At 34.3% G+C, this 25020-nt stretch overlaps 1 protein-coding gene across 1 annotated transcript in view; it reads left to right on the forward strand.

Moving 5' to 3' along the window:
• Window positions 1–24626, forward strand: part of LOC129221474 (FMRFamide-related neuropeptides-like) — a 29209-nt gene extending 4583 nt beyond the window's left edge. Inside the window, exons 2-4 of the mRNA XM_054855956.1 lie at window positions 2–144; window positions 4274–4385; window positions 24491–24626. Of these exons, the coding sequence (XP_054711931.1) occupies window positions 15–144; window positions 4274–4385; window positions 24491–24521 (273 nt within the window). The 5' untranslated portion in view covers window positions 2–14 and the 3' untranslated portion in view covers window positions 24522–24626. The remainder of the gene's footprint in view (window position 1; window positions 145–4273; window positions 4386–24490) is intronic.
• The last annotated feature ends 394 nt before the right edge of the window (window positions 24627–25020 follow it).

Genomic DNA, 25020 nt, shown 5'->3' on the forward strand with positions numbered 1-25020 from the left:
GCGAAAAGTTCAAGATGTTCAAGTGCGTTGTTCTGATTCTCTTTGTCGCCGCTGTATTCAATTTGTCCGTTAACGTCGCTGAGAATATAAGAAAGCCTCCTTTCAACGGAAGCATCTTCGGAAAACGTGCTCTGAAAAACATGGGTAAGATTATCCATGATATCCCAAATTGGCGTGATTCTTACATGACAAAAGGGCCACGTTTCTTTGTGGTAAAATCATTGAATTATACAGGGTTTCTCAGTTAAATACAAATACAAATGTGACGACCAGCAACAGGCTCTGGGCCCAGCTAGGCTGGTCCTAGTCAGTTTATTAGTCCCCAATGAAGATCAATGGCCCTCTTTTAAAACTATCCACCTCCTTGATCATTACGCCTCTTCTTGTAAGCAGTTCCAAGTGCCCATGACCCTACTAAAGTAGTAGTTTTCCCTAATTTCCAGGTTAGCCTGAGATTTGAATAGCTTAAAACAATGATCCCCTCGTCCTGCTTTCCGTGCAAAAATTTAACCCATTAACATCTTTCATTTTGATAAATTTAAACAACTGAATCATGTTCCCTCTGACTCTCATCTGCTCTAGGCTATACATGTTAAACATTTTAAGTCTGTTATCATAGTCTAAATCTGAAAGTCCCTTACTATTCTAGTAGCCCTCCTTTGAACCCTTTCCCACACAGAAATATCTTTCTTAAGATAAGGAGACCAAAACTGAACAGCATACTTTCAGAACTCCTAAAAGAGTGGTAGGATACATCCAGACGGCTTGAAATAAAAAAAGCAATGCGGAGTCGGAAATACTTTCCCGGTCCGAAAATTTCAAGATATGCAGAAGTATTCTAGACTATTCGAAGCTCCATGCGCCGAAGATGTGAGGTGTGCGTAGTTGCTAGAGGAAAAAACTTCGAACACTTACTTTGAACCATGTACATTTTTCTTTTTTACACGTATTATTAAAACGATTTTTCACTTGCGTTCTCTTTTCTTTATGGTGGTTCTGTGTATATCACTGCTTCAGGAAAGCATTTTAGATCCCGCATTGCTATATAATTTCGAGTCGTCAGGATGCACCCTACCCGAGGCCTTCGCCCTACCGCTCTTAGGAGTTCTGAAGCGTTTAACTGAGACACCCTGTATTCTGTTGCTCTAATCTAAAAAGCAGTACAGTAAAACCTGTAAAGTTGACCACCCTTGTAAGCTGACCACATGTCTAAGTTGACCGCTTTTTTCAGGTACAGAAATAGCCCTTACCATTTTGATCAACCTCTATAAGTTGACCACCTGTTTAAGTTGACCGCTAAAGTAGTAGCATGTGGTCAACTTACACAGGTTTTACTGTGCCTAAATATTTTGCTCATTTGCAGATAATTCACGTTTAGTTTAATGTGATGATATATGTTATTCTACGAAGCTAGAAAGCATACAGCAACATTTGAAAGAAACTGAGAATTAATACATTTCTATGTGCTTCCTAACACCTAAAAGAATATATATGCTTGTTTTCTTGAAGTGAAAGATTTGGGGGACACTGATTTCTTGGTTTGGACAGTGTACCACTCATAGAGGGCAGCGAGCACCCAAGTGCTGTATAAAAATGAAGTTTATTTGTGTGTGTGTGTGTGCATTCTTCATACAAATCCATAGTTTACGTCGGACTGTGAGCCTCTTTGATTCTTCAGAACTCACATTGGGTAATTTTTGTCACACTATGAGGGGCATTCCCACTCCCCCCTTAGAGGGTTTTTCTTTTCAAATCCACTGCCGAATTTGACACAGAGGTAGATTCCTTTTTTCTCAGGAATTTCCATTTGGGGTTTTTTCGTCTCTATGTGGGAAGGCAAATCTACCCTCTCCCTTTTAGGAAAGTTTTCGCTAGAAAATCCGTGAAACGGAATGTTTACGCCTTAGCAATGACTGAATTTTTGGAATCAAAAAAATAAACCCAAAGAGGTCTAAGTTTAAATTTTGAGTCATGAAATTGCTCTTTTCTACACGTTGAAGGGGAATTTTTGCGCTTTTTTTTTCTTTTATTTAAACTTGACTGTTGAGCATGCGTCACTTCATACAATTTTTATTTTCAAGATAGACCGTGCAACACCGGGCAATGCAGCTGGTATTATGCAGCTAAATTTTACATTTATACCCTACTTGAAGGTGATATGTTATTAGTCGTTCAGTTTGAACAGGGAGCATCACTTGAAGGGGACTGAGTAACCGCAGGTGGCTAACGGGAATTGAAGAGCAAAGCGAACAGGGGGTGGAGTCTCCTAGTTATGATTAAATCGTTCTACGTGATGTTGTATAAACCATCGAATACAGAACATCGTGTTACAATTTCTCAAGTAAGACATTTTACGTAGTTTAAGTTAAGATATTTGTTGTTCTAGTGAACTCGTTCCAAGCTTGCTACTATTTAAGCTGTGAATAAACTTGACGCAAAATTTTTACAAAAAGTTTTTGCTTCGTAGTATTTTGATTTATTCTTGCAAGGGTTATACTTTTGTGCATAAAATAAAACATCGAATACGAAGATTAAATCATGCGATTTTCTTTAATCGTTCTGTTATTCGACAATTATTCGACTCGAGCAAAATACACCGGACTGCTATACTCAGATAGCACTTCGTTTAAGTTATGCAGCGGTGTCTAAAAAGATGAACCCCGTAATTGTCTTCTTAGATATTGGTAAGATTTTTATAACTGAGATTCTTGGCAATATATTCAAAAATCGTCAATTTTTGGACACTAAAGACTGGGGTGCTAATGCATCCCGATTAGGGATTGCAATACCGAATCAAAAATTCAATACCGGTATTCGGTATTTTTTAAAACGTGATACCGGAATACCGGTAATTATACCGATATTGGAAATTTCTCAAAAAAGGTAGAAAACGTATTTTTTCGTTGCCTTTTTTTATAATTTTGTGCAAAAATTGTATTATTTATGAAAACATACCGTGGGCAAATATAAAATGAAGGAACAAATGTTAAAATAAAAAATAAATAGTAAGAAATCTAATGCATCTGTTGAACTAATGTCTCTAAGCCAGAACTCATTTTAGTGCACAACTTTCCTACAGTTGAAAATACTCTTTCTGAATTCACGACCGTTAACAGTGCGTGATACACCTCCTTTATCTTAAAATAATTCAGTCTCGTGTGTTATTTTGGGATAACTCCTTTTCTGTATGTGTTTGTGTGTATTATTATTGGTTTTTTTTAATTGAATTTATAGTTAGTAGTAATTTCTCTTTGACAGACGATACTTTTCCAACATTTGCATCATCTTCAGCGATTTTCTCTTTATGAGGATATGTTTATTTGCTTTCTATTAGCCCATTGATTTGAAATTTACGATGAAATTAAAGAAAGTAACAGGATCAAATTTAGTTAATTCGTTTTTGTTTGCTTTTCAAAATTCTTTACAACTATAATCATGTAAATATTTGAAAATCTGTTCCAGTTGATTATACCTTACCTTTATGAAAATTTTCTAAATATTATATTACAAAGTATAAAGCTAAATACTGAGACAGGACAACAAACTAGTACCGGTGACAACAAATTACCTTTTTTTATGCTAACACGAAAAGTTTTTGTCAAAATTCATTCCAGTTAAGACATATTTTTTGAAAGAAAAAAATCACAAAGTATAACCAAAATTGATAGTTGGAATAAATTATTCATAGGACTAATACATTCGAAATTACACTTCAAATTAACTTGAACAAAAGAAAAAGAAAGTGATCGAGAGAATTGATAAATTAAATACAAGGTGCACATAAGTGCCCAAAAATTCAGTTCATCTCAACATCTAATTAAGAAAATGTCGTTTTGCAGTCTTACCGCTACTTTTATTTAATAATATTTTATTAGCTCGTACTTACCTCCGCAAATACCGATATTACGAAATTGAAAAATTGCTCAAAATACCGGTATTCGGTATACTGGTTTACCAGCATTGCAATCACTAATCCCGATCATGCTGATATTACCTGATTGAAACGTTTATTGCCTAAAATTTGGAGATAGCGCTAAAATACCAGTTATCGGAAATGTCCCCTTTCTAATCCTGATATCCATTATCAATTACTTGTTTGAATATTATGTGAACACAAGCAAAAAAAAAAAAAAAAAACCCCAAGAAACCTCTACCGATTGCGGTGCATGCGGAATTTTGCTCATTCGCTTTTTGTATGTGCTGCATGACTTATGTCATAAAACTATTCAGTTTTTAAGGACATATTTCAGCCAAACTTTTGCTTCTTTTGCAGAACTGCTGCAAGCCGAGACTGATGTCGCTCGTCCAGCATGCGAGTTCGTGTTCAATGCTTGCAAACACTTTTATTCCTGGCCAAACGGCCAAGCGAATCAACCAGACATGGAGTGAGTTTTTGTGTGTTTTCTTTTCTAACTGTGCTCATTTTAAAAATGAGAGGCATGTTTTTTTGGTGCCGTTAATAAACATGTGTACAGATACTTAAAGTCACCACACAGTACATGATTAAAGCCAGGCCTGATGGTAGTGAAATAAAGACCATTTCTAGAATATTTTTTACTTTTTTTCAACTTTTCCATAGGGAAAAATTGACTTTAAGGGAGTACTCTAGTCTAGAAATTCAAAAAAATACATTTTTTCACCTTCATATTCTCAAAGTTTAGATCTTTAAGAGTAAGTTTATAAGAGGATTTATGAAAATTCAAATTATTTTGAGAGTTACAGTTAATTTTGTTAAAATAAACTCTTTTGCTGAAATGAGACTGCAAACTTTAAACGCGTTTTTCTCGAAATAAGTTTTTCGATACGGTTGACAAGCTATCTGAAGTTCTAATGCACCGATTTACTTGAAACTTGGTACAGACTTTCTTAGTACATGCTACCAAAATCGTCTCCACGTAGGGTTTTTTGTAATTTTTGATTTTTATTATTTTTTAAAAAGTACCAAAATTCAAAAAAGGAGCCAAAAAATAAACTTTTTTTTTTTTTCAAAAAAACGCCATTTTGTGAGATTTTTTATTTTCGAATCAGCTACGTCCAGACAATTATACTTCCTTGTTTAAGAAGAATTTACCTTAACTTTATGCTTCAGATCACCTATAGGATTTCAATCACGTCAACCAAGAAACCCCCCCCCCCCCCCTTTTTTAGGGTTTCCACTTTGACAGCCTCCACCAACTACAGTTTTGAATTTTCTTTTATACTTTTAAAGTATCAATAAAAAAACTGATAAAAATGGATAGTGAAAATAGCTACTGTTTTTTTTTTCTATTACGCCGGTAAAATCACCTTAAAATCAAGCCTCTACACTAGAATACCCCCTAAAAACCAGAAAAAAAAATAATTACAATTATAATGAGTTTTTCAGAAGTGACGTGAAAAAATGTGTATGCTTTTAACTTTGTTTAAATGAAAAATGTTTGCTAAATGAGAAAACATCACTTTCTTTACACCCATTTACGTCACCTTAACCTGTGTAATACTATAGTAAAGTTCAGGTAAAGTTATCATTCTTATTTAAGGAAATAAAACAGAAACAATATAATTTTACATTTTGCAAAAAGTTTAATCCAAAGATGTCCAAATTTTATCTTTTTTTACGTATTGGTAAATGGATTAATAGAATAAAAACCTCTTACCTTAAACCAAAAAAACAATTTAAATATTTAAATATTTTCATACGTTAATAGATACGTAAGCTCATAACTGGTACATTTTTTCATTCTCTTGTAAAGTTTGCATTTTTTGAGTTACGTGATTATCATTCTAGACCATCTATATGCGAGATGAAATAACATTGTTTCACAATTGTGTTTTGTTTTTGTTTTTTCCCGCACAAATATGAAAGTTTTTACTTTTTAAATATTGCAAACACAAGATTGGATTGTATATCATTTTTTTTTCGTTTATATGTACAGTAGATAAAATGTGTATTTTTAAAGTCCCAGACTAGATATTAGGAACTTGCCGCTCTCTTGAGTTCTTAAGTTCACTTATCACTCATTTACAATTTACATCGAAAAGTTAGGACTAGTGAATTACATTATTCTTACGGGTTTTTTTTTTTTTTCTTTGGGGCGAATAAATAAATTCAATTAGTATAATTACCTTTGTGGTATACTAGCTTTTAATAGATTTTTATGTTAAGAATTAATATTGACAGCAGTTTTTTAGTTTATTTACACAAAAATAGATTAAAAAAATTAATTTGAATTTTGACAACTGGAGTTCAAATTATGTTTTTCACAATCACGAGTATGTGTGTGTATGTAGGCGTGTGTGTTTGTGTCTGTGGGCAGACATGTGTGTGTGCGTGCGTGTGTGTGTAGGTGTGTGTGTGCAGGCATAGGTGTGTGGGTGTGTGTGTGCATGTGTATGTGTAGGTGTGTGTATGTATGGTGTGTGTGTGTATATGTATGCGTGTCTGTATGTATGCGTGCGTGTGTGTGTATGTATGTATGCGTGTGTGTGCAGGATATGGACGCAACCTGAAGAAAGTTTTCGCTAAAGGAGCAGCATCGTGAGGCGGCCGGCCGACGGTGGTGCTGCAGAGGAAGGCGAGGGAAAATAAAATCATAGGAATTCAAAACAGTCAAGTGAGAACAATAAGCAATGTGATTGCTCAAAAAAAAAAAAATACACAACAATAACAATACGATACTGCTAATGGGCCTTTCTATACAACTGTTAAACGTAATTTGGAATGTTAGTGCAAAAAAAATTATCCTTAAGCAGACTTATGACACATTGCTACTTTTTTTTGTGCAATAAAATGGTTAATCATGGATACTGTTCCCCCATCCGTTGCTGCAATTACTTTAAACTGTGTATTGCTACATTAAGGGAATTCTGCGGAAAACAATCATTTTGTCCCGCACGTGACGCCTCATATATGTCATTAAAAATAATACTTTAAAATATTGCTGAACAAATGCGGCAGTGAAAAGCAAAGGGATGTAAGTGGCAAAATCAAAAATTTGGAGTTAACCTGTACAGATAGGTGAACCTCTCCTCTGTTTTGGGGCAAGAGATGGTACTACTAGTCCTGGTGGGTGCTGCTATACAGCATGATTTAGGAAAAAAATGCAATGAAAGCCTACGTAAGGTTTGAATTCTATAAAGTTCCGATTAAAACGTGTTTAAAGTCCACTTGCATCCCTTTGCTTTTCACTGCCTCAAATGTTTTCTGCTTAACTTATGTGTGATTTCTTAGACCCCTTTTACACGATTCCCGCTTTCGGACATCGGACGGCAGACATGTGACGTCACAAGTCAGAGGAAAATCGTTGCTCATTTACACGAAGGCGGAAAGCGGGAAGCGTATGCAAATTTCGTAACCGGTTCGGTGTTTTGACAGGGCGTCTGCTCCTGTTCGTTTATATTTGTTTCCGTTGAATCTTCTGCTATTTCCTACTATTTTTTTTAATTGTTAAAGAATTGAAGTGTTTTCCGTAAATGTTGAAGGTTTATTTTTTAGAAAACATGTCTTGGATAGCGCTGATTTTTTTTTTTTAATCTTTTTTTTGAGACCGCTAAAAAATAGAAGTAAAAAATTCTAAATTTGCCAAACAGTGCTTTCCCGTGTTTCGCGGTAATGGTTTACCGCTGTTTTTTTTTTTTTTTAAATCTGTGTGCATATTCAATACATAACATGTGCACAATTAAGCCAGGCTAAAAAAATAAATAGAATATAATTCTGGGTTCATCGAACAAGCATTCCCTCCCGCCAACCCCCCCTGAAATTCAAAGATTAATTTAAAAAATAGAATGGTCTATGTTCTAGGATCTTATCACATCATGCTGCTGTTGTATGCATGAAAAAATGAAATTACCAAGGATTTCATAAATAAAATAATTTTTAAAATACTGAAACATATATTTATTTATTTGCTTATTTTAATCAATTTCAAAAATGAGGTTTTTGGCTTGTGCAAATTATTCTTATACAGTGATGTTCCCATCTATTTTTCTGAGGGTATACTCGCAGTAATCCATTACGCACAATATTTGTATGCGATCAAATCGTTGCCTCAGAGCAACAGTAGGATATCTTAGTGTTATTTTGGGGATTAGATGTCTTAGTGTTGCTCTGAGGCAACGATATACGTAATATGTCTTTATATGGAAATTTTTGAAATTTGAAGGTATACGCTATGTGTCTAAAAAATATTTGAGAATATATGGCATACATGGAATATACCCTATGGGAACACCACTGTTCTCAGTGTGCAAAAGTTTTTCTTTCTGATAGCCGCTCGGAAAACAACAGTTGATAATTTTTGCTGTGTTATTGCTATTACATTTTCAGAACTCGATGATGAGCATTTTTTCATTTAGTGATGCAGTGAAACCTGTGTATGTTGACCCCTTTATTTTCTTGAAGCATCATTAAAAAGTGTTGAATTACATAATTCATAGTACAGCTCGAGTTCAATAATGAAAACTCTTAAGTATGGCCACCCCTTCTGTGTCCACATTTTCACTGAACGAAGGGGTGGCTTCTCGGAGAGGTTCCACTGTATAATAAAATGCTTGTAGTGATGTATCAAAATGTATATTTTTTTAGAACTGCTTTGCATGTTATTGTGGAATAATACTAACAGTGGTGTTGAAATATTTTTTCGGGGGGGGGGGGGGGAGGCTACATTTAACATATGTGCAAATCTACGTGTATGCAGGCCCGCACCAAGCCTGATCGGTGCAGTCGTGCAAATGTCGTTGGAGCGCCTTTATGCATTAGCGTTCGAGAAAATTCTAGTTAACTCCTGGGGTGAGGTTTTATAGACAAATGCAGTATTGAAAAAATACGTTTGGCATTTATTTGATGTATCAAAAGGAAAGCAATGTATATATATTTCGTTTTGGAACACAGTGTAGGTTTTTACCTTTGAGCAGGAGTTAGTTATCTCTTCATCTCGAAGATGTTTCGAGTAAGGGTGGATGTAAGGGAGGGGTGATCGGAATTGACTTTTGAATTATGGCTTTTTCTCTTGGAAACCTTGCATTGAGCTGTTGTTAAAAAAAAAGATGGCCATTTTCAGTTAATCAAAGCATTTCCCCCCAACAATTAATAAAAAAAAACATCTTGGAATTTGATTGAAATAATTATTGCTTACTTTAGTCTGATAAGTACTTTTTTGAAAAATGGGAAATGGCTAATATGCAGCCGTTACAAGAATACGGAACCGTTACAAGAGGCATTGAATTTAATATCTAAAACAAATATGTAGTCCTTCCAAAGTTTTTTTTTTAATACACAAATAGTAAAAGAAATAAAGGGAGGGGGGAGGGGAATTGAATAATTATGGTCAAGTCATTACTTTTCGGAACTAAAAAGTTAACCTAAATTATTGTCCGAAGTACATACTGTCCAACCACGGATTGCATGGAATTTTTATACGTCCAGATAAGACGAATCTATGTGAATAAGGGGAAAAGTAAAAATTTGATGCCCGTATTCCACTCATTTGAATGAGACTCTGCTTCTGCAAAAGCTGGCATCGATAAAAAATAATAGATTCGTCCATTTCCGGCTGTAAAAAGGGATGTTTGTCTTTCCATACAATCCATGGCCAGACAGTAAATGTTACGCACATCTAAATAATATACAAATGAGCAAACTATTTTTTATGTATGATAACACGAAGCAGAGGAATTACCACAAATTAAAAATCGCAAAAAGACGCCAAATTTTGCAAAGATCTGTTGTAAGTTATGGAGCTGTATAAGGAAAACTCCTTATGGGGCATTCTCCCCATAGGTAGACGAATACCCTCCTATGTGTATTCCTAAGCATTGCACGACCTCTGCACAGTGGCGTAACTAAGGTGGGGCGGAGGGGTTGGTCCGCTCCGGGCAGCATTTTGCTGGGGGTGGCAATTTCATGCTCTTGATGTGAAAAAAGTTCAACATTTGCCAATAGGGAAATCATGCTTCTGATCAATTACTGGAGGCAAAAAAAAACTTTTTGTTATAATATGAAACTAGCACTTGATTTTAAGAAAGTTACTCGGAAACAACCTTATTAAAAAAAAATTTTTTTTTTGAGGAAAGTTACAACAAGAGTAAGAGAAGAGAGGTCTGAAATGGTGGGCAATTAATTGCTCATCTTTGGGGTAGCATAATCTGTTTCAGAAATTGCTTTAATTGGTCACTTATTACAAAACTTTTATTCAGACCAGAATTAATTTTATGTTTATCTTATAAAAGTACTTACTCACAACTCAAATAATAACTGCGACTAATCTTACTGCTTTATATCAGTAAAATTCCTATAAACAACGAGTTTCAATCTGAGACATTCATTTAAGCAGAAGGTTTTTAATTAGTGAATTGATGTCTAAGTAAACCTTTCACATTCACATGGAAGGTAATGATTTTCGATACACAACTTTTCCTTCTCATGAATCAGTATGGTTAATCGAACTTATAGGGTTTATTAATCTTATCACCCTGTATCAGTGAAAAAGAAAACCATCCGAATTCTGTAATATAGCAGTATTGGATCTAGGAAAGCGGCAATTTCCGAGTTTTTCAACATAAAGCAGGCACCCCAGCACGGATCAAAAAGGATGTCATTACCCCCTTTGACAAGACCAAAGAAACTATAAAATTGCATGCCTTTAAATTAGGAAAATTTCTCCTGCTCTTTAAATTAGGAAAATTTCCTGTGCAGAGTGCCGGCCTCTAAGCTCCTGCCTGGTGTCACCGAAAGGTTAAAATGCATTCTTAGATCTAATTTAGAAATTTTTTCTGAATGGAGCATATTTTTTATTTTTCTTTGTAATTAAGTTCTTATTTTTCCTTTAAATACTTTTGACTGTTTCTCAACCAAAGGGCGGCAAATTGAGGAATTGCCCCGGGCGGCAGAAAATGTAGCTACGCCACTGCCTCTGCACAAGATTTGATAAACTGTATTCGCGTAAGGAACCCCCCTCCCTCCCATGGTTGTCCATGGTGGGGTGAAACCCCTCATGTAAATTTTCAAGTATCAAAGGACCTTTGTGACAAATTTGGCAAAAATCTGGCCCTAATTGTGGATTTGTATAAAGGACATAGCACACACAATCACTAACATACATCATATTTTGTTTAGATATATAGATTTTACTTTTATTGTTTATTTAACTTTTTCATTGATTTAATTGAAAAATAATCAGTTTAAATTTTGAAAGAAACCAAAATTTAAAAGTTACCTGAAAAAATCCATGTGCTCCTTTAAAAATCCAGTTGGGGTTTTTACAAATGCTAGTTTTACCAACCGCCTTGTCTGGTGGTCAGAGAAGTGACTACGGATGGGAAGTTACTGGGGGGTCATGACGCAGTCTGCACCATAGAAATATTCAGAAGTGTATCTTTACGGTTTTTTTGAGCAATCATGATTGCTTATTGACTGTTTTGATGTCCTATGATTTTATTTTCCCAGCAGCACCCTCTGCAGCATCACCATCGACCGGCTCTTCACGATGCTGCTCCCCTAGCGAAGACCGTCTCCAGATTGCATCCATGTCCTACATACACAACTACACGCACACACAAATACCCACACACTCATGCCTGCACACAGACATATACACACACGCATACATACACACACATACATAAACACACACACATACCCACACTCATGCCTGGACACAAACACACAACCCTACATACACACTCGTGATTGCGAAAAACATAATTTGAATTCAAGATGTCAAAATTCAAAATTTTTTTTTTTTTTTTTTTTGACTCTCGCTACTTGCAAGCACCGAAAGAATTGACTATAGAAACAACAAACACGAAGATAAATATTTTACCCTCAGCTAAAGTTGATTAGCAAAACCAGAGGTTTAATTGCGAAGGATGTGAGAGGAAACTATTTTAAACATTGAAATTTTAGTCAGATGAAAGATGTTTATGGTCATTTTTTATTCAATGATGGCAAGGAAAAAAAACCCCTTGAAGATATTCCCTCCTTTATATAAACAGAAGCATATCAGATAAATATAGCTTAAAATGAACATGCGTAACATGCATTGAGATTGTTTTCCTTTCGTCCACCCACCTTTCACTCTAGTTTGACGCTCACAAGTAATGCCTATCCTTTTCCAATGTTGATGTAACTTTGGAAAGAAAGATATCGAACAAAATTTTTGCATTTAATATTCTTATTATGTAGCCAACTAATGAATAATAACTTTCTTTTCAACTACTTTTGAATGCCCATGGAAAATATTTATCAGGAAATTAAATAAAAAAGTTGTAATTAACTTGTACACATTGTATTTAGTTTTATCATTATCATTAAATGTAAAATTTATACCTGTCTTTTTTTTCCGTAAACTCTGATTTTTTTAGAAGACTACATAAACCGAAAACTATGGATGTACTGAATACCGAACATTCAGTTAAAATTCTATTCTTATCTTCAGCTGAATACTGAATATTTTGCCAAAACTTGTTGTTGTTTCAACAATAAGTACAATTGAGTAATGATTAAAAATAGGAGTGGAACAGAGATTCAGCCCAGCCAAATCATGAACTGTTTCAGCACATAACAATTTGTCGTGAATATTTTTTTTACAATAACTAGCACATAATATTATGTCCCATAATAAGTTACGCACAATTATGCCCAAGAATAAAACACAGTAAATTTAAAAGAATCCGTTGAACTATAAGCAGTCCCATTACGTACCTATACTTGGAAGTTGCTAAGAAACAAGTGACTTTACAACATTTTTTGTTGATTATTATTTAAAGATTTCATTTGTTATGAAATGAAGCTATTACAATATTGCATAAAACATTGTTTAAAAACTTTTAATTACTAATGAAAAGAATAATGTCTTAATTTTTATTACATACTAGGTGTAAGTAATATCACAAAGTATTTGTATGATAAACAATCACAATGATACTTACTTGAAAAGAAGGTTTTAGGTGTAACATTGAAAATCCAGTAAACCTTCTCATAGCCTCCATAAGCAAGAATAAAATTATAATGTCTTCTTTTTGCCAGCAAGATAATTTTTATGGCAGAATATACAGAAATGATCCTGCCGATAAGAATTACCCAGCTAATTCGTATAGATGCTGCGCTGCAGTTCCTAGCATGTTTAAAATCGCTTTTTTTTCCAGTGCATGATGGTCCTTTGAAAGGTAGCCATCTTTGTGTTTTGTCTACGGTACGGATTTTAATGAAGCAAATTTCAAAGTGTAACTTCGAAATTGAACAAAGCTACGTAAACCATTGATAATCGCGCGAAAAACAAATGAGCCTCTTTTTTTTATGAAGGACCATCATGCACTGGAAAAAAAAGCGATTTTAAACATGCTAGGAACTGCAGCGCAGCATCTATACGAATTAGCTGGGTAATTCTTATCGGCAGGATCATTTCTGTATATTCTGTCATAAGAATTATCTTGCTGGCAAAAAGAAGATATTATAATTTTATTCTTGCTTATGGAGACAATGAGAAGATTTACTGGATTTTCAATGTTACACCTAAAACCTTCTTTTCAAGTAAGTATCATTGTGATGTTTATCGTACAAATACTTTGTGATATTACTTACCCCTAGTATGTAATAAAATTAAGACATTATTGTTTTCATTAGTAGCTAGAAGTGTTTAAACAATATTTTATGCAATATTGTAATAGCTTCATTTCATAACAAATGAAATCTTTAAATAATTATCAACCAAAAATTTTGTAAAGTGACTTGTTTCTTAGCCAATTAGGTACATATTCTCAATTATGGGACTGTTTATAGTTTAATGGATTCTTTTAAATTTACTGTGTTTTATTCTAGGGCATAATTGTACGTAGCTTATTATGGGACATAATATTATGTACTAGTTATTGTAAAAAAAAATATTCATGACAAATTGTTATGTGCTGAATCAGTTCATGATTTGGCTGGGCTGAAGCTCTGTTCCACTCCTATTTTTAATCATTTCTCAATTGCATTTAATGTTGAAACAACAACAAATTTTGGCAAAATATTCAGTATTCAGCTGAAGATAAGAACAGAATTTTAACTGAATGTTCGGTATTCAGTGCATCCCTAGTTTTCGGTTTATGTGGTCTTCTAAAAAACGAGCTGATGTGTGCATCACATGACTTCCTTTTACACCAATTTAATGCTATTTCCCTATTATTGCAATTTTAATGGGATTCTCTCTCTAACTCTTTAAATATCACTAGCAATGGCCACATTGAAAGCAGGTTAAAAAAAAAAAAAATCGCCAAATTTTTCGCCAAGTTGGCGACAAAACTTGGCAACCAAAAGACTGGCGATATATCGCCAAGTGACCGCCAAATTATAACACCACTTGAGTTTGCATCGAAATTAACAATGATTTCCCCCCAAAAAGGTGCAAAAGACCCCTTTAGAAACACCCGAATGCAACCAAAATAGGAGGTGCACAACTAGACCCCACTACGAGTCTATGTACCAAATTTCAACTTTCTAGGACATACCATTTTTGAGTTATGCGAGATACATACGCACATACGCACATACACACATACGCACATACATACAGACGTCACGAGAAAAGTCGTTGTAATTACCTCGGTGATGGTCAAAATGGATATTTCGCGTGTCTATACATTCTTAGGCACTTTTCCGCATGTGGTCGAATCGAAAAAAAAACTCAACATTCATTTGGGGGTGAGCAAAATGGAAATTAAGGACGATTTTTGAGTGAAAATTTTTTCGCGAATACAATACTTCCTTTTTTGTAAAAGGAAGTAAAAAATCAGTTTATGGAAAAAAAGACAGGTACAAATTTTATATTTAATGATAATGATAAAACTAAATACAATGTGTACGAGTTAATTACTACTTTTTTCTTTAATTTTCTGATAAATATTTTCCATGAGCATTCAACAGGAGTTGAAAAGAAAGCTATTATTCGTTTGTTGGCTTCATAATAAGAATATTAAATGAAAATGCAAAAATTTTGTTCGATATCTTTCTTTCCAAAGTTACATCAACATTGGAAAAAGATAGGCATTACTAGCGAGCGCCAAATTAGAGTGATAGGTGGGTGGACGAAAGGAAAACAATCTCAATGCATGTTACGCATGTTCATTTTAAGCTATATTTATCTGATATGTTTCTGTTTATACACAGGAGGGGGGCATCTTCAGGGGTTTTTTTCCCTTGCCATCATTAAATAAAAAATGAGCATAAACATCTTTTATCTGACTAAAATTTCAATGTTTAATAGTTTCGTCTCACATCCTTCGCAATTAAACCTCTGGTTTTGCTAATCAACTTAGCTGAGGGTAAAATATTTATCTTCGTGTTTGTTGTTTCTATATTCAATTCCTTTGGTGTTTGCAAGTAGCGGGAGTCCAAAAAAAAAAAAAAACGTAAAAATACACTTCTAAACATTTCTATAGTGCAGACTGCGTCATGACCCCAGTTACTTCGCATCCATAGTCATTTCTTTGACCACCAGACAAGGCGGTCGGTAAAACTAGCATTTGTAAAAACCCAACTGGATTTCTAAAGAAGCACCTAGATTTTTTCAGGTAACTTTTAAATTTTGGTTTCTTTTAAAGTTTAAACTAATTATTTTTCAATTAAATCAGAGTTTTGCCAAATTTGTCACAAAGGTCCTTTGATACTTGAGAATTTACATGAGGGGTTTTATCCCATGGTGGACAACCATGGAGGGGGGGGGGTTCCTTACACAAATACAGTTTATCAAATCTTGTGCAGAGGCAGTGGCGTAGCTACACTTTCTGCCACCTGGTGCAATTCATCAATTTGCCGCCCTTTGGTTGAGAAACAGTCAAAAGTATTTAAAAGAAAAATAAGAACTTAATTACGAAAAAAAATAAAGAATATGCTCTATTCAGAAAAAAATTCTAAATTAGTCCTTAAAATGCATTTTAAACTTTGGTGACACCAGGCAGGAACTTAAAAGCCGGCACTCTGCATAGGATATTTTCCTAATTTAAAGATCTAGGAATGCAATTTTATGGTTTCTTTAGTCTTGTCAAAGAGGGTAATGACTTCCTTTTGGATCCATGCTGGGGTGCCTTCCATAATGTTGAAAAACTCGGAAGTTGCTGCTTTTCTAGATCTAATACTGCTATATTACAGAATTTGGATGGTTTTCTTTTTCACTGATACAGGGTGATAAGATTAATAAGCCCTATAAGTTCGATTAACCATACTGATTCATGAGAAGGAAAAGTTGTGTATCGAAAATCATTACCTTCCATGTGAATGTGAAAGGTTTACTTAGACATCAATTCACTAATTAAAAACCTTCTGCTTAAATGAATGTCTCAGATTGAAACTCGTTGTTTATAGGAATTTTACTGATATAAAGCAGTAAGATTAGTCACAGTTATTATTTGAGTTGTGTGTAAGTACTTTTATAAGATAAACATAAAATTCATTCTGGTCTGAATAAAAGTTTTGTAATAAGTGACCAATTAAAGTCATTTCTGAAACTGATAATGCTACCCCAAAGATGAGCGATTAATTACCCACCATTTCAGACCTCTCTTTTCTTACCCTTGTTGTAACTTTCCTCAAAAAATAGTTTTTTTTTTAAATAGGTTGTCTCCAAGTAACTTTCTTAAAATCAAGTGCTAGTTCCATTTTTTTTTTTTTTTTTGCCTCCAGTAATAGATCAAAAGCATGATTTCCCTATTGGGAAACAAACTTTTTTTACATCAAGAGCATGAAATTGCCACCCCCCAGCAAAATGCTGCCCTGGGCGGACCGCCCCACCTTAGCTACGCCACTGTGCAGAGGTGGTGCAATGCTTAGGAAGACACATAGGAGGGTATTCGTCTACCTATGGGGAGAACGCCCCATAAGGGTTTTCCTTATACAGCTCCATAACTTACAACAGATCTTTGCGAAGTTTGGCGTCTTTTTGCGATTTTTAATCTGTGGTAATTCCACTGCTTCGTGTTATCATACATAAAAAATACAGTTTGCGCATTTGTATATTATTTAGATGTGTGTAACATTTATGTACTGTGGACAATAATTTAGATTAACTTTTTAGTTCCGAAAAGTAATGACTTGACCATAATTACTCAATTTCCCTCCCCCCCTCCCTTTATTTCTTTTACTATTTGTGTATTAAAAAAAAAAAACTTTAGAATGACTACATATTTGTTTCAGATATTAAATTCAATGCCTCTTATAATGGTTCTGTGTTTTAGAACTTTTGATTTCACCGGAAATGATTTCAGTTTCAGGCAGAGTTGGCAAGGTTTTGGACACTACGGTAAAAACCCTGGTTTTTACCGTCCTGTCCGAAACCATTGTGTCCAAAACTGTTCGAAAGTGTCCAAAACTATATTTTTAGAAAAATTGTATTCTGTGAGAAAACATCAAAAACAGAATAAAATGTATCAAAGTAATGTTTTATATTGAACATTTATTCAATGAGAACATTCAACTCATTTATACAGCTGATTTTAATACGAATGATTTGATTACACCCCTTTAGCAGTAGCATAGTTTTGAACAGTTTTGGACGGTAAAAACCACCTGTCCTGTCCTAAAGCAGTTTTGGACAGTCCAAAACCCAACCCTGGTTTCAGATTTTAAAAAGAAATATTCTTCATTCAATTTAGAAATCTATTCAGCACTCTGTTGTCACGTTTTGACACATATGAAACTTTGAATAATTATTTATAAATTTGAGATTAGAGAGATATTAAGAGCAGCGTCAACTTTGATATTTAAAATATTTTCTTTTTCCAAAAACGCATTTGCATATCTAAAGCAGGACCCAGCGCAAAAAATCACACCCGGGTTTTTTCGGGCAGGCATATTTGGAAAAACCCACTATCTCAATAAAGTAGGTTTTTCAAAATTTTGTACATTTTGGAATGTTTGCTTCAGAAACAAACTAAATATTGATCAATACGAAGTCCAGAAATCGACATCTTGCTTTATGGACAGTAAATCAAATATTAGAAATTTAAGCTGCATATTAGACGTTTCCCATTTTTCAAAAAAGTACTTATCAGACTAAAGTAAGCAATAATCATTTCAATCAAATTCGAAAATGTTTTTTTTTTTAATTGTTGGGGGAAAATGCTTTGATTAACTGAAACTGGCCATCTTTTTTTTAACAACAGCTCAATGCAAGGTTTCCAACAGAAAAAGTCATAGTTCAAAAGTCAATTCCGATCACCCCTCCCTTACATCCACCCTTACTCGAAACAACTTCGAGAGATAAGTAATTCCTGCTCAAAGGTAAAAACGTACACTGTGTTCCAAAATTAAATATATATATTGCTTTCCTTTTGATACATCAAATAAATGCCAAACGCATTGTTTCAATACTGCATTTGTCTATAAAACCTCACCCCAGGACTAGAATTTTCTCGAACGTTAATGCATAAAGACTCTCCAAAGACATTTGCACAATGGCGCCGATCAGGCTTGGTGTGGGCCTGCATACACGTAGATTTGTACATGTGTTAAATGTAGCCTCCCCCACCCCGAAAAAAATTATTTCAGCACCACTGTTATTATTATTCCACAATAACATGCAAAGCAGTTCTAAAAAAGTATACATTTTGATGCATCACTACAAGCATTTTATTATACAGTGAAACCTCTCCGAAAAGTCACCCTTCATTCAGTGAAACTGTGGACACAGAAGGGGTGGATATTCTTAAGGGTTTTCATTATTGAACTGGAGCTGTTCAAGACTTTTTAATGATGTTTCAAAAAAACAAAGGGGTCAACATTTCACTGTATCACTAAATGAAAAGAAGCTCCTCATCGAGTTCTGAAAATTATATAGCAATAACACAGCAAAAATAATCAACTGTTGTTTTCCGAGCGGTTATCAGAAAGGAAAACTTTTGCGCACTGAGAACAGTGGTGTTCCCATAGGGTATATTCCATGTACACCGTATACTCTCAAATAGTTTTTAGACATATAGCGTATACCCTCAAGTTTAAAAAACTTTCAGATAATGACATATTACGTATATCGTCGTCTCAGAGCAACACTAAGACATCTAATCCCCGAAATGACACTAAGATATCTTACTGTTGCTCTGAGGCAATGATATGATCGCATACACATATTGTGCGTAATGGAATACTGGGAGTATCCCCTCAGAAAAATAGATGGGAACATCACTGACTGAGAATAATTTGCACAAGCAAAAAACTTTATTTTTGAAATTGATTAAAATAAACAAATAAATAGATATATGTTTCAGTGTTCTAAAACTTATTTTATTCATGAAATCCTTGTGCAATTTCAACTTTTCATGCATACAACAGCAGCATGGTGTGATAAGATCCTAGAACATAGACCATTCTATTTTTTAAATTAATCTTTGAATTTCAGGGGGGGTTCGCAGGAGGGAATGCCTGTTTGATGAACCCAAAATATCTTCTATTTATTTTTTTAGCCTGGCTTAATTGTGCACATGTTATGCATTGAATATGCACACAGATTTGAAAAAAAAAAAAAAACAACGGTAAACCATTACCGCGAAACACGGGAAAGCACTGTTTGGCAAATTCAGAATTTTTTACTTCTATTTTTAGCGTGGCTCAAAAAAAGATTAAAAAATAAAACAGCGCTATCCAAGACATGTTTTCTAAAAAAAAAAAAAAAAAACCTTCAACATTTACGGAAAACACTTCAATTCTTTAACAATTTTAAAAAATAATATGAAATAACAGAAGATTCAACGGAAACAAATATAAACAATCAAGAGCAGACGCCCTGTCAAAACACCGAACCGGTTGCGATATTTGCATACGCTTCCCGCTTTCCGCCTTCGTGTAAATGAGCAACGATTTTCCTCTGACTTGTGACGTCACATGCCTGCCATCCGATGTCCGAAAGCGGGAATCGTGTAAAAGGGGTCTTAAGCAAAAAATTTCGTCATTAGGGGAAACTAGTTAGGTTTGACCCATAGGAAGACATGACCCATGATTATTTTTTTGTATGAAAAGGATATTTAGGGAAAATTTTAGTCATACTATTGGTTTACCAGTTAAACAATAGTGATTTGCAGGGACAAGCCATTTCAGAATTGTCAGTGTTTTTCAAGAAATTCTGTGTTAAATGATACTGCACCTTAAAAGTAAAGTTTGAAGATTTTGGAATTTTTTAGATTTTAACTTCCAGTTTTGAGGGAAATGAAGTTTAAAAGTATGCATGCTTTAGTCACTTTTCTATAGCTATCCATTGATATACGAGGCGTATTTTTAAAGTAAGTTCCGTTTTGATATAAAAAAAGAACGAGTACAGATAGAGCAAAGAAATTTATTGCACAAAAATCTACCATCCTTACGCTATTTTTTGACATTTCTCCCGTGATTTTCCAAACATTTGTCATAGCGTGGTACAGGTTTTTGTATACCTATTCATAGAAAATTGCCGCCTGTGTAGTCAGCCATGGGATAACATGTTCTCTGAGCTCATTATTGCTGTTGTGCCACAGACCACCTTGGAAAGACTTTAGATGCCGAAACAAATGAAAGATGCTGCGGGCGAGGTGAGGGCACACCAGAAGATGTTCAAAAACGCCCCAGCCAAAGCCCTGTAAGAGTCCTCATGGTTGACTAAACGGGCGGTAACTTTGTACGAATAGGTATACAAAAACCTGTACCACGCTATGACAAATGCTTGGAAAATCACGGGAGCAATGTCGAAAAATAGCGTAAGGGTGGTAGATTTTTGTGCACTAAATTACTTAGCTCTATCTGTACTCGTTCCTTTTTTATATAAAAACGGAACTTACTTTAAAAACACGCCTCGTACAGTAGGTTTATATAACTTTAATCTAATTTGCTAAAAATTTAAGGTAAACGAAAGAAAGCTTACTAGGGAGCTTTGACCCAAGTTAAGTATGGAGACTTGACTCAAAGACTAATTTGATATTTTTGCTTAATTCGATGTTTTTTCAATGAAATTTTATTTTTGAACAGGTGAAATTGTCATTTAGGCCTAACGATTTGATTTTACTCATGTAATGATTCTAATATTGAGAACATGCAGACCTGATTTTTTTTTATGTATAACTATTATATATAATATTTTGGTCTAAAAAATTGTTTTTAATTTCACAAATACCTAAAATACTACTACTTGAGCCCAATGAGTTGTTATTTAGTAAAATAACCGAAATATTGCTTAGGTACGAATTTGTGTATTTGTAAAATTGTTGTGTATTATGTATGGATTTTTGTTGAGTGGAATTTTTGAAAATATTGCGGGAATCGGGCAATCTTGTGTCCTAGTGCAAACTCTTGGCTATTCAGTTTGCAAGCGTCTTCTGTTACTAATAGAAATCACTATATAAAACTATAAACACGTATTGCAAAAACCACGTAAGCACTTATCTTTATGGCTAAAGGAAAAACAAATTGAAGGAAAAAGTTATTACTTCCAAAGCGAAATTCAGATCAGATTTAATTGAAAATAAGCGTGCTTAGTTGCTTGCTACTTTCTGCAGTTTTGTAATTTCAGGGAGATGTTTATCAACCCCTAGATAAGGTTGAATTCAACGCCATGGCTATATTTGCATCTTATATTTACTTAATTTTTCTCCTTTATGCAACATCTTATTCTTATTTTCTCTAATATTGAACTGTTGAAGTGCCTAGAAAAAACGAGCTGATGTGTGCATCACATGACTTCCTTTTACACCAATTTAATGCTATTTCCCTATTATTGCAATTTTAATGGGATTCTCTCTCTAACTCTTTAAATATCACTAGCAATGGCCACATTGAAAGCAGATTTAAAAAAAAAAAAAAAATCGCCAAATTTTTCGCCAAGTTGGCGACAAAACTTGGCAACCAAAAGATTGGCGATATATCGCCAAGTGACCGCCAAATTATAACACCACTTGAGTTTGCATCGAAATTAACAATGATTTCCCCCCAAAAAGGTGCAAAAGACCCCTTTAGAAACACCCGAATGCAACCAAAATAGGAGGTGCACAACTAGACCCCACTACGAGTCTATGTACCAAATTTCAACTTTCTAGGACATACCATTTTTGAGTTATGCGAGATACATACGCACATACGCACATACATACAGACGTCACGAGAAAAGTCGTTGTAATTACCTCGGTGATGGTCAAAATGGATATTTCGCGTGTCTATACATTCTTAGGCACTTTTCCGCATGTGGTCGAATCGAAAAAAAAACTCAACATTCATTTGGGGGTGAGCAAAATGGAAATTAAGGGCGATTTTTGAGTGAAAATTTTTTCGCGAATACAATACTTCCTTTTTTGTAAAAGGAAGTAAAAAGGGATGCAAATCTTAAAATTTGGAGGGGGAAAAAAACTAAAAGAAATGGTAAAGAAAACTCTCATTTGTTTGGAGCAAGAGATGTTGAAAACAGCCCCGGTATAGCTTGACTAGGAATTGCAATACAGGACCAAAAATTTAATACCGGTATTCGGTATTTTTAAAACGTGATACCGGAATGCTGGTATTAATACCAGTATTTGGAATTTCTCAAAAATTGCTTGAAAACATATTGTTTCGTTGCCACATTTCATAATTTTGTACAAAAATTGTATTATTATGAAAACGTATTGCGAACAAATATAAAATGAAGGAACAAATATCATAATAAAAAATCAATACTAGTGAAAAACATAATGCATCTATTGAATTGTCTCTAAGCCTGGAACTCATTATAGTGCTCAACTTTCCTACAGTTGAAACTACTCTTTCTGAATTCATGCAGGTCGGTGGTACTGTTAACAATGCGTGATACGCCTCCTCTAATTTAATTGCCTAAAAGTATTTTATCATTAAAAAATTCGGTTTGTTGCATGTCACTTTTGGATAAACCTTTTGTGTATGTGTGTTTCTTTCGCATTGTGTGTATTTCTATTATTTTTTCAATTTAAAGCTAGTTGAAATTTCTTTCCTGAGAAACGAGACTTTTCCAGTATTAACATCATTTTCTCTTGAACAGGAGAGGTTTGTGTTTACTTTTTATTAGCCTTTTGGTTTGAAATTTACGATAAGCTTGACTAAATTTCATCTTGTTGGTTTCTCACATTTGTTTTAGCTTTCTTTTCAAACTTCTTTGCAATTATAATTATGTAGATATCAGAAAATATCTTTAAATTCGGGGAACATATTTATGCTTTTCCTCCATGCAAATTTTCAAGGCAATATATAATTTCTAAATATTATCTTGCCAAGTATGAAGCAAATAGCGAGACGGCACAACAAACCAATACTGGTGCCAACAAATTGCCATTTGTAATACTAACAAGAAACAGTTTTTGTTAAAATTTAGTACAGTTGAGACAAATATTTAAGAAAAAAAATCATAAAGCATTCCTGCAATTGATGATTTGGATAAATTGTTCATCGGACAAAGGAGGGCGAGGCATTCAAAATTACACTCGAAATTAACTTTCACAGAAGGGAAAATGAGCGATCAGGGAAATGGAAAAAAGAAATACATGGTGCGCAAAATACTTTTGTTGAGTGATATTCTATTAGTTCATGCTTTTGAAGCTAAATTTTTGCATCGATTTTGGCTCTGTATCATGGGAAAATAAATGTACATTTAAAATATAAGTCTATATTTAATAAGTTAAATTGAAAATTCTTGAATTAAAACTATTTATTATTTTCGGCTAATACCGAAAATACCGGTATTTTCCTCAGCAAATACCGGTATTACGAAATTGAAAAATTACTCGAAATACCGGTATTGCAATCCCTAAGCTTGACCACGGAGAAATGGCGGGTGAAGTGGGAGTGGCAACGGACTATTTCGTTTTGTTATAGGTAGGGTCAGCGAGTAATGGTAATAGGTAGTGAGCAATGAACACTTTACTGTTTGTGCGTTCGCGCAGATTGTACCTATTACAAAATGAAGTGTTCTATTTCCGCTTCCAGTTCATCCACCACCTCTCCGTGTCACAACAATACGTGCCACTATATACCTTAATTTAGAAAACTTTTTCAATTAAAGCCTATCTGAGATTTAAACTTCATACGCATTTTACTCTAGACTTGAACAAGTCCGCTTGCATCCATTTGCTTCTTAGTGCCTCGATTGTGCTGAGTGAACTGGAAGCGGCAACGGACTATTTCGTTTCGTAATAGGTAGGATCAGCGAGCATTGGTGATAGGTAGTAAGCAATGAACACTTTACTGCTTGCGCGTTTTCACTGATATTGCTTATTGCGAAATGAAGTGCTCCATTTCCGCTTCCAGTTCATCTGCCATCTTTCCGTGGCACAACAATACCTGCTGCTATACAGACTGATTTGAAAAACCTTTTTAATGAAAGTCTATCTGGAATTTGAACTGGACACGTATTTTACTCAAAACTTAAACAAATCCACTTTCGTCCCTTTGTTTCTCAATGCTCCGATTGTGCTTTAAATGGCTTCCAAACAGTTCTGGTCAATAAATTGATAATTTGTCTATTTTTTGTTGCCAAGCTCATTCATCTTTCAATTTTCATTTCCTTTCTTTCTTTTACAGATCCATTGATTCGAATTTCATTTCGAAATGAGGAATTCCGTCAAAAACTCTCCTAAAACGAGTCCCATCCCCACAAGGAAATCATCCTGTATAATTTAGATTACTTTGTAAAGTAGAATAAAAAGCATGCAACGACTTCTGTTGATTTTGATGATTGCTTTTGTGTCTATTATACTTTTTTAACTTTCAGAATTAAAAGATGCAAAGTGCACCGACATAATTATTTTTCATAAAATAACGATTATGAGTTTATAAGTTATGCGGTCACGCTATAGCTATTCGTGAAAGGTTTGAATGTACTTACTCAGTCAAAACAAAATCTTCATTTTGAATTCAATGTAAAAAATACGAAATATATGAGTACACCGATTAAAGAGTCTGAAATAAGATGCAGAAATGAAATTTCAAACCTTTGAATGAGCCTTTGAAACAATCTACTTACTATATTAAAGGATGTAGGAATAAACTCTTTCTCGCCAAGTCCCATCAAATTAGAAACTAAATTGCAGAAAATGTGACAAGGTAAATAC

This window comes from Uloborus diversus, chromosome 4, assembly GCF_026930045.1.
Source record: "Uloborus diversus isolate 005 chromosome 4, Udiv.v.3.1, whole genome shotgun sequence".
In the NCBI taxonomy this organism is placed as follows: Eukaryota; Metazoa; Arthropoda; class Arachnida; order Araneae; family Uloboridae; genus Uloborus; species Uloborus diversus.